This window comes from Cygnus atratus, chromosome Z (assembly GCF_013377495.2).
Source record: "Cygnus atratus isolate AKBS03 ecotype Queensland, Australia chromosome Z, CAtr_DNAZoo_HiC_assembly, whole genome shotgun sequence".
Lineage (NCBI taxonomy): Eukaryota > Metazoa > Chordata > Aves > Anseriformes > Anatidae > Cygnus > Cygnus atratus.
Window position 1 is genome coordinate 24,519,386 of NC_066396.1, and position 17,620 is coordinate 24,537,005.

Below are 17,620 nucleotides of genomic sequence, written 5' to 3' on the forward strand. Positions count from 1 at the left end.
TCCCGGCGGGGGCAGCCGGCTCCGCGGCCAGGGGGGCGGTCCGGCGCCTTCCTCCTCCTCCTCCTCCTCGGGGGCCGTCCTCGGCGGGGGGCGCAGATCCGGCTGTGTGCCGGCTCCGTGTTGCGGACGAGCCGTGTGCGGGATGGGCACGCTGCTGCGGGCGGCCCTGCGGCGCCTGCCGACCCCGCGCCGCCACCGCTGCCCCCTGCCCGCGGCCGCCCCCCGGCCCCTCGGCTGCGGCGCGGGCACCCAGGGCGGGTGAGTTTGTACTTAAAATGCCATTTTGTCATGTGCATCGTCATGCATGCAGCTAGCAGCTCGGATTTCTGAGCGCAGACGGGTGAAAGATCAGTTAGTTACACATTATCGCTTTCTGCCGGAGAAGCTGAGAAAGCAAACTGCAAAAAGATGCGTAGAAGGAGGGGGAAGATAAAATTAAATGAGTGTTGATTAGCTGTCCCGAAAGGACAGGTACTGTAGTTTCACAGTATTCTGCTGCAGTAAAAGGTCTGACCTTGCCCCGCTCACCCCAAAAAAATGGCCGGTTTTAATTTGGCTGTTTATCCTGATACGTTTCCTGATCTTGGCTTGCTGCTCGGCCCTCTGTGGAAGGGACGGCCGACGGGGGGGGGGGGGGTCACACAAGATGGAAGCGAATGGGCTGCCCGGGGTAACAGCTCTGAGTTGTGCTGGCTTACAGTAGTTTTGAAACCGCGTTGTAGCAGGTGTAAGCAAGCCATTGAGAAAAACCTGTCTCCATAATGCTCTGACTTAAGCAAAGTAGAACACGTTAAGATATACAGAACTTGAAAATAAATATTAATTTTCACTGTTGGTGAACGCTGACATATCGCTTTAAAAATGTGTTAATGAGCTTTACTAAGTAGTCATTCTTAAAAGACTGTGTTGTGTTACACTCGCACTTCTGAAAAGCCAGATCTTGGCATTGTTACAGGGGTACAGGTTCTCATTTGAAACAAGACTACATATAAGGGTAAATGGGACAAATAGCAAAGATTTAAAGCTGTGAGCGGAAGCAAACTTGCTTTGCAGTTTTTATTAGTCCTGTGTATGTATAAAACCCTTTAGGAGCATTTACTTTAAAAGAAGATAAGAGTGAACAGGTTACTTTCTAAGTTAGACTCCCAAGCAGGGACCAAGTTACGTAATGATTGGAGCAATGAAGATGGACAAATGTGTAACTGTCTTTCTGAAACTGTCTGTAATTATCTTTTTTCCCAGGAAAGAAAATCCATCTCCTTCCTTGCGGAAAGACAAAGCAGACACAGTGATCATTGGAGGTGGCTGTGTCGGTGTGAGCCTAGCCTATCACTTGGCTAAGGCTGGCTTGAAGGATGTCATTCTGCTGGAAAAATCTGAGCTCACTGCAGGATCTACTTGGCATGCAGTAAGGAACATTTTGTTAATCTCTCAGATTAACAACAGTTTATCTAACGGTGGTGGAAGTTTCATTACCCTTATATTCCCTGGCTTTCCAGAGATTGTCTTGATTATTTTATAGATGCAAACTTTAGCACTGAGCTCTGTATAGACCTGCTGTGTGAGTTTTGAAAAGTTGGTTCAGCTATCCATAGTATACTTTCCTCATTTGTAGAAGTTGGGACAAATATTGTATTTTGAAATTACTGGAAGATAACTGTTAATATTATTATATGTTTTTGGCAGCTAAGTGGACTTAGACTTTAAAATTTAGTTCAGCTTGGATTTTTTTTAAAAACAAGTTATAATGTCATAAGTAATCTAGTTTATACTGCAGACTTTATCACTGGAAGTGGTTATAATACCATGCAAAAAAAAACAGAAATTTGTAAATTGGCATTATTTTATGCTTAATTGTTTTTTATATATGCATTATCCTGAAAGAGAGGTGATTAAGGACCATCATCAATGTCCAGTTCTTAGAGAACATCATTGTCTCAGAAATTGTTTCTTATTAGAGACAAGAGCTTTCTTTCCTACCATTGTTGACACTGCAAAAAGTCTTGGAGGAGCAAAGCCGACAATTGTACACTGTTGTTTTGTAAGGCTGACTGTTTGTCTATAGTCTAAGGAAAAGAACTAAAAAGACATACATGTAATAATGACAGCTGGGGACACCTCCTATAATAATGCTAATCACATGGATATAGTGGTGCATAGCATGCATGTATGTAACTACATATTTTGTATGTGTCAATGTCTGGAGTAGGTAGTGTAATGAAATAAAATAAAGCTTGCCACAATAATAGATGCTTTTTCCATTCATTTCCATCTACGCTCACATGGAGTTAGGAGAAAGTGATCCCTGTGTGTAGTAATAAAAGCGCATATAAAAGCAACAGCTTGCTGTCTCTGGGACAACTCTGTTAATACAATAGAGCATTTATGCAGTGCTTACAACTAGAATATCTGAGCAACTTTTAGGAATAAAGTAAGGAGGATGACTCACATTGTGTTCCATTTATATTCTTACACTCTTTCTAGAGGAGAAAGCCTCAAGTTTGAATATTATAGGGCAGATACTTTGTGGTTTTGGAGCCTTAAAAGAGGATGTTAGTAAAAAATATTAAAAAAAATAATAACTGCCTGAAATGTATAAGCATGTTTATTGTACTTGCTTTTCAACAAACAAAACAGAAGAAAACACGCTGTATCAAGTTGGGAAAAACAAAATCAGTAATTTCACTTCTTTCAGACAATCATACCTCAGCTGATGCAGTTCAGAATGCAGCATGGTATATACTAAGTGTCAGATCATGCATCTTGTGTAATGAATCATAATTATGGAATGTTCAGAGAAATAATTTGACTTAAACATAAAAGAGTCACAGACTGGGTTCTATCTACCCAATGCATATACAGAACAATATGTGTGTAAAAAAATAATCAAAATCCCCTCATTTAATATGAAACCAAAATTGTGAATGGGGGAATTTGTTTCTAATGTTTTGTCGATATGCTCTCTCACTCTAGCTTATTGCTCCTAACTATGTAAAAGCAACCTCTCCTTCATTATTTTTGCCCGTTCAGTTTTAGTGAACGCAGTGATGGAGCACCATGTGAGGAACTCTGTTGTAAAGACAGGGAGGAACCACAGTAGAGAAGATGCCTGTACCAGGCTACTCAGAGGGCTGCCTTGTAGTACCTGCTGCAGCAGTGTGGGGTGATGAACACAGAAAGACACCTAGTTATGAGACAGGTTAAAAATGGATAACTATTAAATAAAATACATGGTATGCTAATGCTCTTCATTGAATTCCATATTAGAGTGGTGTGTCTGAAGATGAAAAAATTGTTGTCTGTTTCACATGATGAAAAAGATCAGAATTGTGACTGTCAATTCTTTATTGCAGTAGGTACTGTGCATTTATCAGTGGTCTCTTCACAGGGATATAATACTAGGTACAGACGAAAATTACACATACAGTTCGCTTGTCGTATAGCACATAGTATATTGCCTGCGGCCACACAGTTTGAAAAAGCCTGGTTCAGATATTGCTGTACTGTACCAGATTTTCCCTCTTTCACAGTCCAGTAAGTCCTGCCAGCACCCAGGATCACATTTTATATAGATCATATTCTTGTTAGTGTTGCTGTTAAAACTTCCACTTCTGAGGTCTGAGATGAATTTCTCTGACTCTCATTTTATTGAAATGAAAACAGGACAGAAACCATGCACATTTTTGTATTAGCTATGAGAATAACGAGAAATAATGAGCAGATATAAATAAGAAAGTAAGTGCTGCTCATTTTTTATGCCATCTAACCATGACAAAGTAGTGATTATTATATGTATGTAAACTAGGTCAGGACTTAGACTTCATGAACTTGCAGGGTTCTAGTATACTGCGAGTCAAATCATTTGCAATCTCACTGACGTTCTAAGGACTGAACAATGCATATATAACTCACTCAGCAAATAGTTTGTTTTTTTTGTGTAGTTATTTTTCGACAAGGTGTTTTCTAAGAAAATGTGTAATGTATCATTATTATGTAATACTGTTTCACGCAACATTCAGTTGATTTTGCTGCTGATGGTTAATAAATCACAACACAAGACAAGCAAAAACTTGTTAAGGCTCATTCAGACTTGAAATAAGACTGAATGTAGGTAGTATCAGTGTTAATGTCATTTCCTCCAGAAAGCTAGTTTAATAGTAAAGTAAATATAAAATCTGAAACAGATTGGAATAGAAGGAAAAGAACACATGAAAATTTCAAAATATAAAAAATTTCATCTATAAAAATGCTTTAAAGTCTTTGTCAATTTTCATAGCATAGTGGCCATTCTACAGAAAATTATTTCCCCAGCTCAAGTTCATATACAACAACAACATCTGTCTCACAAAAATAGAGCAAAATCAAGGGCAAATCTTCTTCATACAAAAGAACAGTCCATCCTGAAATTCAGGACAAGAGGTGGATGTCCTGGGAGGCTAACTAGGCTAAACAGAAAGCTCATGGCAGAGTTAGAGGAATTGGAAGCAGGAAGAAGCTGCAAAGAGGTAATTTAGAAAAACTGCATGGGCATGCAAAGGGAATGTTAGAATAGCTAAAGCCCAACTGGAGTTAAGACTCACAAGGAACAACAAGCCAACAAGGCCTTCTGCTGCTACATCAGCAGTAAAATGCTGAACAAGGAAAATGTGGGACTGCTGCTGAATGAGGTGGTGATTCAGCCACAGTGGACACTGATAAGGCTGAAGTACTCAATGCCTTCTTTGCCAGTTTTCACTGACAAAGTTTCACACACCTCTGTGCTTAGAAGAAGAGTTCAAGGAGTAGAGGAACTACCAGCAGTGGACAGGTATCATCAAGTCGGGGGTTAGGAGCACTTGACTCACAAACACGTTGGAGCAGATGGGCTGAATCTAAGAATGCTGCTGATGGCATTGCAAGGCTGCTGTTTTATCATTTTTGAAATACTGTGGAGCTGGGGAATACCCATCTTTACAAAAATCCAAAGGGATGATCAGCAGAGCTAAAGGCCAGCTAGCCTTTCTTTGGTTCCTGGAAAAATCATGGAGTGAATTTCAGATCATATCTGAGCTCATAAAGAAGAAAGTAATTTGGAACAGTTGGCATAGATTTGCCAAGCATAAAAAATACCTGACCAAACACAGTTGCTTTCTATGTTAAAATTGACTGAATTTGTGGACAAGGGGAGAGCAGCTGATGTCACTTACCTGGACTTCAGCAATACTTGAGACACTGTCTCCCATAATATTCATGTGTTTAACTTAAGATGTTATGGTCTGTATGGTGGGAGAGCTAGATAGGTAAAAAAAAATTCTGCTTGGATGTTTGGGCTCAGAGAGTAGTGGTTAATGGATCTTACCCCACCCAAATGTTGGAAACATGTGGAGCGTCACAGGGGTCTGTCCTTGGACCCATCTTGTTTAATATTCTTATCAATAATCTGGAGAAGGTGACAAAGTGCATGCTTGTCAAGTTCACAGTTGACACCAAACTGTGGGAACCAGTCAGTGCAGCAGAAGGCAGAGTTGCCATGTTGAGGGACCCAGACAGACTGGAGGGATGGAATGAGGAAAACTTCATGAAATTTAACAAGGACAAATGCAAAGTATCGGAATATTTATCCATAGAGATAGTGCAGTCACTGTCCTTGGAGATTTTCCAGATTGGAGAAAACCCGGGGCAACCTGGTTTGATCTCGTAGCTGACCCTGCTTAAAGCATGAGCATAGATATGGACCTCAAGAAGTCCCCATTCAGTCTAAATTATTCTGTGTTTCTATTACTTTAATTTTGATATAGTCCAGTCAGGTTATATTTGTCTCCTAATTACACTTCTGAAATCAGAAACATTCTTCATGAGAAGCCAAAGTGCACTAAATGTATTTAGAATTTTTTTTCTTTATTTAAAAAAATATCAGAGATTTGATTTAATTATTGCAATTAAATGCACTTGAATTTATATGGTTTTATAGCCAACTTGTAGGTGATTAATGCTTCTTTTGGTTGAGATGACTTCACTAACAGTGGTTGCTAAAATGGAATTTCCTTACATCTGGAAAATATATTGCTACATTTGGAAAAATAACAAAAGATCAACCAGAAAATGTTTACATAAATGAAAGAGGACAGTAGAAATAATATGTGGTGGCATGATTTCCAGGCACAAGTGAATGAATTACCCATAGATTATTGTAAATGGCTGAAGAAATGTGAATACTTCAATGCCTAATTTATTTCTTTATTCTTTATACATAGCAAAAAGGCCTTTGGGACTTATTTTTTTAGAAAACAAGCAACTTTAAATTACGAATTCTTTACTGAAGCAGCCTTGGGTTTTAGTTTGAGGAAAATAAAATACAAGTGTTCACAACAGCATAAAACCACATGTAACAAATGAGGTCAAATGCACACATTGTCAAATATCCAGTCTCTGGATGATATGATGATGATACAATATGATAATAAGAAAAGGACAAAAAATATTTTTTCCAGATTATTTTTCTATCTCAGGGACTTCCTGAATCCAAGGGGCTTGCTTTGCATTTAATGTTGCCCTCAGTGGATATTTTTTTCTCCTCCAGATTTTCATGATCACCTTTTAAACTTAAAACATTTAGGTAATGAACAATACTAAACATACTGAGGGAACCAGAGCTAAATTTATGAATAAAATACCATCACAAATGAAAAATATGTCATTTCACTCATTTGGTATGCTATGATATTGTATATAAACTTTAAGGTATCAGGAAGATAAAATCCACATGAAGAAAAGTAGGAAAAACTTTGACACCATGCATAAAACTGTGCAGTCACTAATGCCAGACACTTATACTCTGAAGAGATTGAGTATTTGTCATCTCAGGCAGTGAGTGACTTAGGAATTTTTTTTTATTTTATTTTTTTTGGAGGGCCATGGCATTTGAGTGGAAACAGCTTGCTAAGTGCAATTTGAAGCTAATTTTATCTGAAGGAAAAAATGGGTCTAAAATGTGAAGGTGCAACTAGAAAGATGAGCCACAACAGGCTATTGTTTCAGAAAATGAGAATGTGTAATGCATACAATATATGTTGTTAATTATAGAGAAGAGTATTGTTAATTACAGAGAAGAGTAATGTTTAATAGGTTCTTAGCAAAATTAAACTAGATTGAATCAGAACCTATATTTATAGACCACTAAATCTTACTTTTTTTGTTCATATATATACATTTATTAAGTTAGCTTTAAAAGTTAGGGCCTTAAAATTACGTATTTGTTGCACAGAGCCGATTTGACGAGTGAAAATCAAGGGTAGTTTATGTATATGCTTAGTAGGCAACTTAGAAGGAAACTATCAAAATTCTACTGTGTGTTACTTTTCACCTTTAGATTCTCTGCTTTTTTTATCTCACAATGGCAGTGAACTCAAAGGTGAACTCGGGTGTCTAGTTCCCTTAACTGTTTTCAAAAATCTTGTACTGTACATTTGTTCTATTACATCTATGTAAGTAAATGAAGCTATTATATATAAATTGGGTTCTTAATTAAAACAAACATTAGGTATGAATAAGCTTTTTTTTAGTTAGCAAACTTGTCTCTCTATAAAAATATTTAAATCAATGTAGTTACTTAGCCTGAAAATCTAATGTAATTTTTCAGTGCTGTTATCTCATTTCGAAGAAGGGCTTTAGTGAGATGTCAAATTCTGGAGATATGAAGACATGTAACCTAACTTTTGTAAGACTTAAACTCTTAAATTAAGTCTGTAAGAATTAAACTTCCTTCAAGTGCTTAATATCTGCACTTATGAATGTCATTATATTGATGAAGCTGTCCGTAGTATTGGGAGGTGAATAGTTTCCTTAAATACAGAAGTCTGTAGTAGCTTCTTGATATTACAGTTGCATGAACCCAAAAGGGCTCATCCGCTTTCTAAAATCAAGCCTAGCAAAATAATGTGCAAAATTCATACACTAGTTTCTTAAGCTACTTCAGCAATTGCAGAGGCTGCAGTTGATCGAGGACTAAGTTGCGTGTCTCTTCCAAAAGATTTGGAACAGACAACTGCATAATTTAAGGAAGAAAGGAAACCATAGGAGAGGACAACTGCAAGAGTATCATGAGCTGACAGATTTGATGAGAAAAGACAGGTGGAAAAACATATGCAGAGAGAAGAATGCCATAAGTAGGGAAAGAATTTTGCTTTTATTTTTGTAGCACTTGGCTCTATACATGTGTTGCTTTTCCTTATAGTATCTCAACGGTTCACTTTTGAATGACAGTTGGAAGGTGGGAAAGACAACACTCTGTTTCTAATTGTATTTTTGTGTTCTTATTTCTTATTTGAGGCTGGTTTAACTACCTACTTTCATCCTGGAATAAACTTGAAGAAAATCCATGCTTACAGCATCAAACTCTATGAAAAGCTGGAAGAAGAGACTGGGCAGGTAATCTCCTTAACTTTCTAAGTATTAATTCAAATCAATCTTACGAATAGTCTCATAAAAGAGTTGACAGGGTGTATGTGTTTGTTCAGGGTTATCATAAGGCTTTCCTTATATTGAAATATATTCTGCCTGCATAACTATACTGAAGTCTTGTGTTTAATCAGTAAATGTTTTAGATAGTTTCTCAGATCTCTTTAAAGTTTAAGAAGATTGTTTTCATCAAACATCTCAGAAGTTCAGCAGACTGAGAGTCTGCAACTTTATCTTGCTCTAGGAGTTAAAATAGCATCAAGGATCTGGAATGAATGGATTGATTATGATACATTCCTGCTTTAAACTTGTCTGCTTATAATTTCATATGATATGATGGTCTGTACTTGAGAAGATTGCTGTAATTCTTCCCATCCCCTTCAGAGACATGTTTTTATTTAGTGATTTAGGGAATGGGTATGCAGAGAAACACAGGAGTTGTCTTCCTTATCTGGCAACATTCAGCCACATAGATTTCATTTACTATGCTCTGCTTGCTTCAGACTGCAGCAGAACCTCCATGATTCTTGCAGTACTAACTTGATAATTGTCACAATGTGCTTTTTTCTTCATTCTGCTGCTCTTAACTACAGCAAGATAAAACACTGCAGCAAATTATCATTGTGAGTTCTGATAAAAGACTTATACAACCCTATTAATGTCCTGTTAATTAACAGAGAAAAGATAAAATACATTATGTATACCTGAAAGTGAGCATTCAGTGTTTAGCTGTATAAGGATTTCTGCTTTATCAAAAAGACAAAAAAGGAGGGGGGTTGTTCATTTTGTCAATAGAGATGCTTCGTCTGTTAAGTTTATTCTGCTGCCTCTCAATAGCAAATTATGTAGGTGATAAACTTTAATACAAATTATTACATATTTATTTTCAGACGTATCTGATTATAGGTTTGAAAGTGAGTTCATAAATTCAGATATTAATCAAATCTTAATAAAATTATGACATTCAATAAAAACTTTTTACAATTCTTTTGAAGATAGCATGTATTTACTTGGGAAGCCAATTAACTCTAGGAGTTTTCATCTCAGTCCTGCTCCTCCAAGGGCACCTAACTTACACTGAGTCTTTTTCCAGTCATTTTAATGGCAAAATTCCTGTGGACTTCCCATAGCGTAGGAGCATGCATTTAGGGAGATAAGTAAAAGTTCTTACAGTATTTCATTTTTTCTCTTTGTTTTAGGCTGTGGGGTTTCATCAGCCTGGCAGCATCAGAATTGCTTCAACCCCTACTAGGGTAGATGAATTCAAATACCAAATGACTCGAGCTGGTTGGCACCCAACAGAGCAGTACCTAATTACTCCTGAGAAAGTACAAGAGCTGTTCCCCTTATTGAACATGGACATGGTAAAAAAAATAATTTTATGGAACAACTTCCATTGCATTTAAATGTTGGTCTACCAGGTATTTAGATTCTGTTCCATTTATACAAATGGTATGAAAAATTCTCGTATTTCAGTGGAAAATTATATAAACTAAAATCACTTGTGCATTTTAGTGAATACTGTATGCTATAATATTAAGGCACTGAAAACTTTTAATTACATCTGAGAACTGAGGAATTTTGCTTCCTTAGGACCACTGTTAAGTTGTTAGCTGTAGCCTTTATAATGTGCTTTGTTTTCAAAATTTGTTTTGATTTGACTCCTTAAGGTTTACTCAAGAAATACATCACATTCAAGAAATAAATCATTTTTGAAACAAAATTAGTTGACTTTGATAAATTTTAGTTTCTTCCATTTTGTGTGATTTTACCTCCACATAGGTTTTAGCTGGCCTGTATAACCCTGGAGATGGTCATATTGATCCCTACTCTCTCACAATGGCCTTGGCTGCAGGAGCCAGAAAATATGGTGCCCAACTGAATTACCCAGTACAAGTGACTAATCTGAACCCCCAATCAGATGGGACATGGGAAGTTGAAACTCCACTTGGAGTAATTCAAGCAAAGAGAATTGTGAACACTGCAGGTAGGATTTAATATCATCAATTGCATACTATTCTGATTTACAAACTGGGTGACACTGAGGATCTGTGCAGATTTGTGTGGTTTACAGGAGTAAGTATACGTTTTTGAATATTTGGTTTGTGGTAAAATATACTCCGTGCTTATTACTTTATAGTATTGTGAAAACTTAGCTCTTCAGATAAATGTCCTTGACTAGGCATTAATAATATTACTTTCTGGCTTGTCTCCAGCAGTTACTAGTTAGGCTGTCTTGTTAGATTTCAGAAGCAGAATAGACCCTTACTTGTCTGCAGTAAGTGGTGTAGAAGAGACAGGTTACTGGCTGTGAATGTGGTCCTCTAAAATATTACGAGCTACTTAGGAAGGGATATGGGATGTACAAATGAACTAGAAATATCCTCACTGTTTTTGTTGTTGTTGTTGTTGTTGTTGTTTTTTTCAGAGACTGAGGATTTGCAGCCAATAAGATAACTTTGCCTATTTCAGTATTATCTTCTCTAAGAATTAACTCTCCACATATCATTGAAAGAGCAGATTTTTGTTATTTGATTAGAATTTTAAACATACATTTTGTTTAATAATACATTTTTCCACATAATAAAAATTTCCTAACTCAAAGGAACTTGTATTTACATATGCGGTCTTATTCCTCATTTTGTTAAAGAAGCTAAACTGATGTTTCTGCCTCAGAAATCTTTCCAACAGGATTTGATTTTGTTTTCCCAAATGAGTTGGTAGGTCTAGGAAGCAGTATTCAAACCAAACTTCACTTATTTTTATGCTGCTTTATACAAATTACAGAAAATCACAGTACTGGTGAGACCATTGGCACCTCCCACATGGAGTGTGCCTAATGGTTCCTAGCAGAAGACTTTCTGTTTTCAGTTGTTTGAATATTTGCTGAATATTTACCATTTGGATAAAATTTTTGCAGACACTGACAGCCTCAAACTGAATTGTATCTGTGTTTTTGAAATAGTCTTTCATACATCCCATCCCAGTGAATAATCAGGTCTCAGCTGGGAGGTGTGATGACTCCAGGAGACTTTTTCTGAACTTAGAACTGGGATATATAATCCTTTTAATTCCTTTCTACATATGTGCAGTGGAAAAACAAAACAAAAAAGCATGTCTCTAATGCAAGGCAGATAAAATGAAGAAGTTGAGTGAGAGAGGTACTGTTCTTGTTGGTGGTAGAATAACCATGGCTGGTAGTTGGAAATATGAGAGAGTTGGACTGGAAGGAGAATAGAGTGGGAGAGTGCTGGGAAAGTGCTTGGGAAAGATGCCGGGAGGTGGCTGGGAGCACTGGCAGCAAGTGGAGAGCTTAAGTGCTAGAGGACTTACTGAATAAGGAAGCTCAGACTGGGAAGGACTGTGGTGATAGCAACCGTGGGGATGACACTGTGGAGGAAGATAGCTGAAAAGGATCTGACGTTTCATTATGGGAACGGGAGCTTTTCTGGACAAAAAGATTAGGAAGGATATTTGAGGACTGGTTGTGGGTGAAACTGGAACTGGAAAATTGAGGCTTTCTGAGCTGTCTGAGGATGGAAGACTGTCAGACAAGCAAGGGAAAGGTGAATGTGAGTGGATTGGAAGGAAGATAAGGCACATGGGACAGGATTTGACAAAAGAGGAAAGCTGACTTGCACATGGAGAGAGACAACTAGATGAAAAAGTATTGTAAAAGAGTGATTGAAAAAGAGCTTGAGACTGAGATAAAAAGCAGGTACAGGAAAAGCAGGGTTGGGGGAGAGAGAAGATTGGCACAGAGAGAAGTTTGGAGGGAATGGGATAAAAAGGTTGTGCTCTGGACAGAAAAATGGTATGTACTGGGTGACCTTTCTTTCCATGTCTGGAATGCAGAGAGCCCTGTGTTAGATCATTTTAGGCTTTCAGTAAAGACTGTGAAACACACTGAAAAGTGTGCTTTCTCATCATATACCTCCCACGTACATGTGATCACCTGCTATGGCTATCAGCCTTGCTAAAATAGCAGGGGTCTGAAAAGTTCACCTTGAGGTTCTCTGCACACTCATGAGCTGTCATGATGTCAATGTAGTGCAACATAACAACATTTTGGAGAGAAAGAGGACTAGGTAAGGAGTTCAGTATGCTTGTTAGAAAGCAAGCAATGACACAGACCGGGAAACCAAAAAAATAATTTTATTTAGACCAAAAAGTCAAGCACTTAGAAGATGAAAGACATCAATATTTAGATTACGTATGGACTCACAGTTTATGGCTTTTGGACATGAATTATGGGACAGCATTCAGACAAAAAATCACAAGCTCTCTTACTAATAGGATACTTGTGTCATTTGTTACACAGGATGGATTTATTAGTCTGGAAACAATTCAAGATTATGGCATGGAGAGGCAGGGTTTTCTTCTGGCATTTAGACCTCTTATTTAGGCCTCAAACTTGTAGGTACTTATTATTCCAAAATACTGACTCTACATCATATGCACAAAGTGTCACAGATGTAATTTATGTATTTATTTATTTATTTTTGTAGTGTAGTTGTCTTTCTTTGGCTTATGTATCAAGTAGACACTAGGCAGAGTTTTTCAGTAATTGCTTTTCAAAGTCTATTTGTAACGATCAGAATGAGCCCTTATGAAATTTTCATAGTGCTTTTTTTTTTTTTTTTTTTTGATTTAATAACTTATTAAACTAACAATACATGGCTAACTGTTCAGCCAAAATGAACATTTGAAGCACATGTTGCTTAACATTCTGGCTAGGGATGTGAAATTAATACCGTATAACCAATATATTTTATAAATGTTCCCTCAGCTAACATTCATTCTTCTTCTCAGCCTTGCCTCATTCCACTACAGATCATGACTGGTATAATTCAGAGCTCATATTTTAGGCTCATGTTGCAATATGAGTAGAGAAGAATATATCAGAAGGCTCTCCACATTCTCTCTTCCTCCCTCATCCCCCAACCGACATCTGCAGTGGAACTGGAACAAACTAGTTTCAACCAATCTTTAGCTGTTCCTTATGTGAGATTTCCATTTTGGAAGAAAGCAGATGCCTAATAAATAATCCCTGACATAAATTAACTGGTATTGAGCCAGCTAGAGTGTTTTTCAGCCTATTTATAATATAAAGATTGATTAAATTCTGCAAAACAAAAAGTGAATGTAGTTTATTTATACAATATGCACGTGCATACGTATGCACACGTGCAGGCCTGTACACAATTCATATACAACCATTTATATATATGTAGTGATGGAATATTTTCTCTTCTTTTAAAACACAAGAGATAGTCAGATTACATAGTTCAACAGTTATGCTCAGTAATACCACCAGTAAATATTTCAGCATCAGATGTTTGCAATCTCTACAATTCTATCTTTATAAATGTCCTTGAGATATAATTCATGCTTTAATTTATCTCTTCTGTGTGATAGGACTTGACATCTGCTTCCAATTAGAATTTTGTTTTAGAGAACATATTCTTTCTTTTGTCATTTTTGAGTTTGTAATGGCTTTTGCACATGGTTCAAAAACTTTAAAAAAAGAAACTATGATATATTTCATTTAGTAAATGCCAGCTGTTGTTATTCTAACCAATTAAATGAGCATTTAGCTTATGTATGAATATATATTTTTTAGAATTATGGCATTTAAATTTGATTTTGAGCACGCCTAAAGTATTTGCTTTTAATTCAACAGCAGTTTAAAATCAGCTGTGTTTGTGATATACTTCTGGAAACTTAATGGTTAAGAAACTTGATATTATTTTGGAAGAAAAAAAATAAGTTTCAAAGATCTAAAATTGTCTGCCATTTTTATTTTCTCTGAGGAGCTTGAATATTTTTACTTTAATGTTTTCCCACTAATTCTGTTTTAACATGTAAGAAAAATAGTGAAATTATTCAGAGTGCATTTCTGGAGTATTATTTCTTTTCCAAATATCTCTTTTGAGTCTAAAAAATTTTGGCAGAAAAACAGTGTATGATACTAAATTTTGTGGATTTTTTTGCTACTTCACCTTCTTTTCTCCTGTATGGATCATTAACTGACCTTACCTTAAAGTAGTCTTCTTTGGAGGTGACATGGAAATACACAAATCAAAAGAAGTTCCCTAAACAGTAATTATAGTTGACTAGTCAATGGCCTGGACTTGGTAGAAGCGGGACACTGTACATGAATGGCTAGCAAATGAGAGTAAATACATTCATTGCATTCATACATTCTTTTTTTTTTTTTTTCTTAATGGTCAACTCCAGGTCCCCTTAGCCTATGCTTAAATTCAAATGTGTATTTGTCATGTTTAATTAAGGAAGCCCTTGAAGATGTGCTAGAAATTCAACTTCATTAGCATTTTTTGATTGTTCTGTATATAAGGGAGCATAAATCAGGTTTCAGTAGTTTTAAGAGATTTTTTGAATCACTGTATGCTGCATGATCTTCCCTCAGCTAATTTGACCAACATAACAACTATTCTGTCAGTGAGTCTCCTCCAAGTATTGAGGATTCAGTTAAGAAGCAAAGTCTTATATATGATAAATGCAGTACAACTGTTTTTTACCATTTACTGGGCAGGGGCTTTTAATTAACCAAGTCTCTCTGTCATGATTCTTGGTTTCATTCTCCCTTGCTTTGCCTGTCTGTTAGCAATTGTCAGCTGATTTACCACAGAAAACCTTGTCCTTGGATTATTATTTTTTTTATATATGTGGGTGTTAGCCCCAGAGGCTCGCTTGTGTGCAGGGAATACACAGACACACAGACACAGATTTCTAGGTTGGAAGAGACCTCAAGATCATCGAGTCCAACCTCCGACCTAACACTAAGTACTCCGCTAAACCATATCGCTAAGCTCTACATCTAAACGTCTTTTAAAGACCTCCAGGGATGGTGACTCCACCACCTCTCTGGGCAGCCCGTTCCAATGCTTAATAACCCTTTCGGTAAAGAAGTACTTCCTAACATCCAACCTAAAACTCCCCTGTCGCAACTTTCGCCCATTCCCCCTCGTCCTGTCACCAGGCACGTGGGAGAACAGACCAACCCCCACCTCACTACAGCCTCCTTTAAGGTACCTGTAGAGAGCGATAAGGTCGCCCCTGAGCCTCCTCTTCTCCAGGCTGAACAAGCCCAGCTCCCTCAGCCGCTCCTCGTAAGACTTGTTCTCCAGACCCCTCACCAGCTTGGTCGCCCTTCTCTGGACTCGCTCGAGCACCTCCATGTCCTTCCTGTAGTGAGGGGCCCAAAACTGAACACAGTACTCGAGGTGCGGCCTCACCAGAGCCGAGTACAGGGGCACAATCACTTCCCTAGACCTGCTGGCCACACTGCTTCTTATACAGGCCAGGATGCTGTTGGCCTTCTTGGCCACCTGAGCACACTGCTGGCTCATATTCAGCCGACTATCAACCAATACTCCCAGGTCCTTCTCGGCCAGGCAGCTTTCCAACCACTCATCTCCCAGCCTGTAGCTCTGCTTGGGGTTGTTGCGCCCCAGGTGCAGGACCCAGCACTTGGCCTTGTTGAACCTCATCCAGTTGACCTCAGCCCATCGGTCCAGCCTATCCAGATCCTCCTGCAGAGCCTTCCAGCCCTCGAGCAGATCGACACACGCACTTAGCTTGGTGTCATCTGCAAACTTACTGAGGGTGCACTGGACGCCCTCATCCAGATCATCGATAAAGATATTAAAGAGGACCGGCCCCAGTACCGAGCCCTGGGGGACACCACTAGTGACCAGCCTCCAACCAGATTTGACTCCATTCACCACAGCTCTCTGGGCCCGGCTATCCAGCCAGTTTCTAACCCAGCGAAGCGTACGCCAGTCCAAGCCCCGAGCAGCCAGTTTCTTGAGGAGAATGTTGTGGGGAATGGTGTCAAAAGCCTTACTGAGGTCAAGGTAAACCACATCCACAGCCCTTCCCTCATCCACCAAGCGTGTCACTTTGTCATAGAAGGAGATCAGGTTCGTCAAGCAGGACCTGCCTTTCATAAACCCATGCTGACTGGGCCTGATCGCCTGCTTGCCCTGCAAGTGCCGCGTGATGACCCTCAAGATAATCTGCTCCATGAGCTTTCCTGGCACTGAGGTCAAACTGACAGGCCTATAGTTCCCCGGGTCTGCCCTCCGGCCCTTCTTATAGATGGGCGTCACATTGGCTAGCCACCAGTCAACTGGGACCTCCCCCGATAGCCAGGACTGCCAATAAATGATGGAAAGCGGCTCGGCCAGCTCCTCCGCCAGTTCTTTCAGTACCCTCGGGTGCATCCCATCCGGCCCCATCGACTTGCGCACATCCAAGCTCCTTAGCAGGTCGCCAACCATTTCCTCATGAATAGCGAAGGCCACATCCTGCTCCCCATCCCCTTCCACCAGCTCAGGGCACTGGGTATCCAGAGAACAACCGGTATTGCCGCTAAAGACTGAGGCAAAGGCGGCATTAAGCACCTCAGCCTTTTCCTCATCCTTAGTAACTAGGTTTCCCCTCGCATCCAGTAAAGGATGGAGATTCTCCTTAGTCCTCCGTTTCGCGTTGATATATTTGTAAAAGGATTTTTTGTTGTCATTAATGGCAGTAGCCAGGTTGAGCTCCAGATGAGTTTTGGCCTTTCTAATTTTCTCCCTGCACAGCCTCGCTACATCCTTGTAGTCCTCCTCAGTGGCCCGCCCTTTTTTCCAAAGATTATAAACCCTCTTTTTTCTGCTAAGCACAAGCCGCAACTCTCTGTTGAGCCAGGCCGGTCTTCTTCCACGCCGGCTTGTCTTTGGGCACGTGGGGACAGACCACTCCTGTGCCGTTAAGATTTCCTTCTTGAGGAGCGCCCAGCCTTCCTGGACTCCTCTGCCCTTCAGAACCACCTCCCAAGGGACTCGGCCAACCAGCGTCCTGAGCAGCTCAAAGTCAGCCCTCCGGAAGTCCAATACAGCAGTTTTACTGGTCCCCTTCCTGACCTCGCCAAGAATAGAGAACTCTACCATTTCGTGGTCATTAGCTCCAAGCCAGCACAGCCCAACTCATCTTTTCCAATCACTCTGGCGTTAGGCCATGCCAGAGATGAGAGGCTGTATTCCCAAGTCAATGTCAGCTAGCAGCACTGTCTGGGTACTCTCTGTGGGAGAAGGTGCCTGGAGTGGTAACAGGGCTGGTAGGGCATGGGCCTTGCCAGCCGGGGCTCTGTTCTAAATGGCATGAGGGAGGGAGT

At 39.2% G+C, this 17,620-nt stretch overlaps 1 protein-coding gene across 1 annotated transcript in view; it reads left to right on the plus strand.

The window, feature by feature from the left end:
• The first annotated feature begins 6 nt into the window (after positions 1–6).
• The window catches only part of DMGDH (dimethylglycine dehydrogenase), a 52,472-nt gene continuing 34,858 nt past the window's right edge, over positions 7–17,620 (plus strand). Inside the window, exons 1-5 of the mRNA XM_035553642.1 lie at positions 7–258; positions 1,243–1,408; positions 8,308–8,406; positions 9,636–9,800; positions 10,219–10,423. Coding sequence (XP_035409535.1) covers positions 143–258; positions 1,243–1,408; positions 8,308–8,406; positions 9,636–9,800; positions 10,219–10,423 — 751 coding nt within the window. The 5' untranslated portion in view covers positions 7–142. The remainder of the gene's footprint in view (positions 259–1,242; positions 1,409–8,307; positions 8,407–9,635; positions 9,801–10,218; positions 10,424–17,620) is intronic.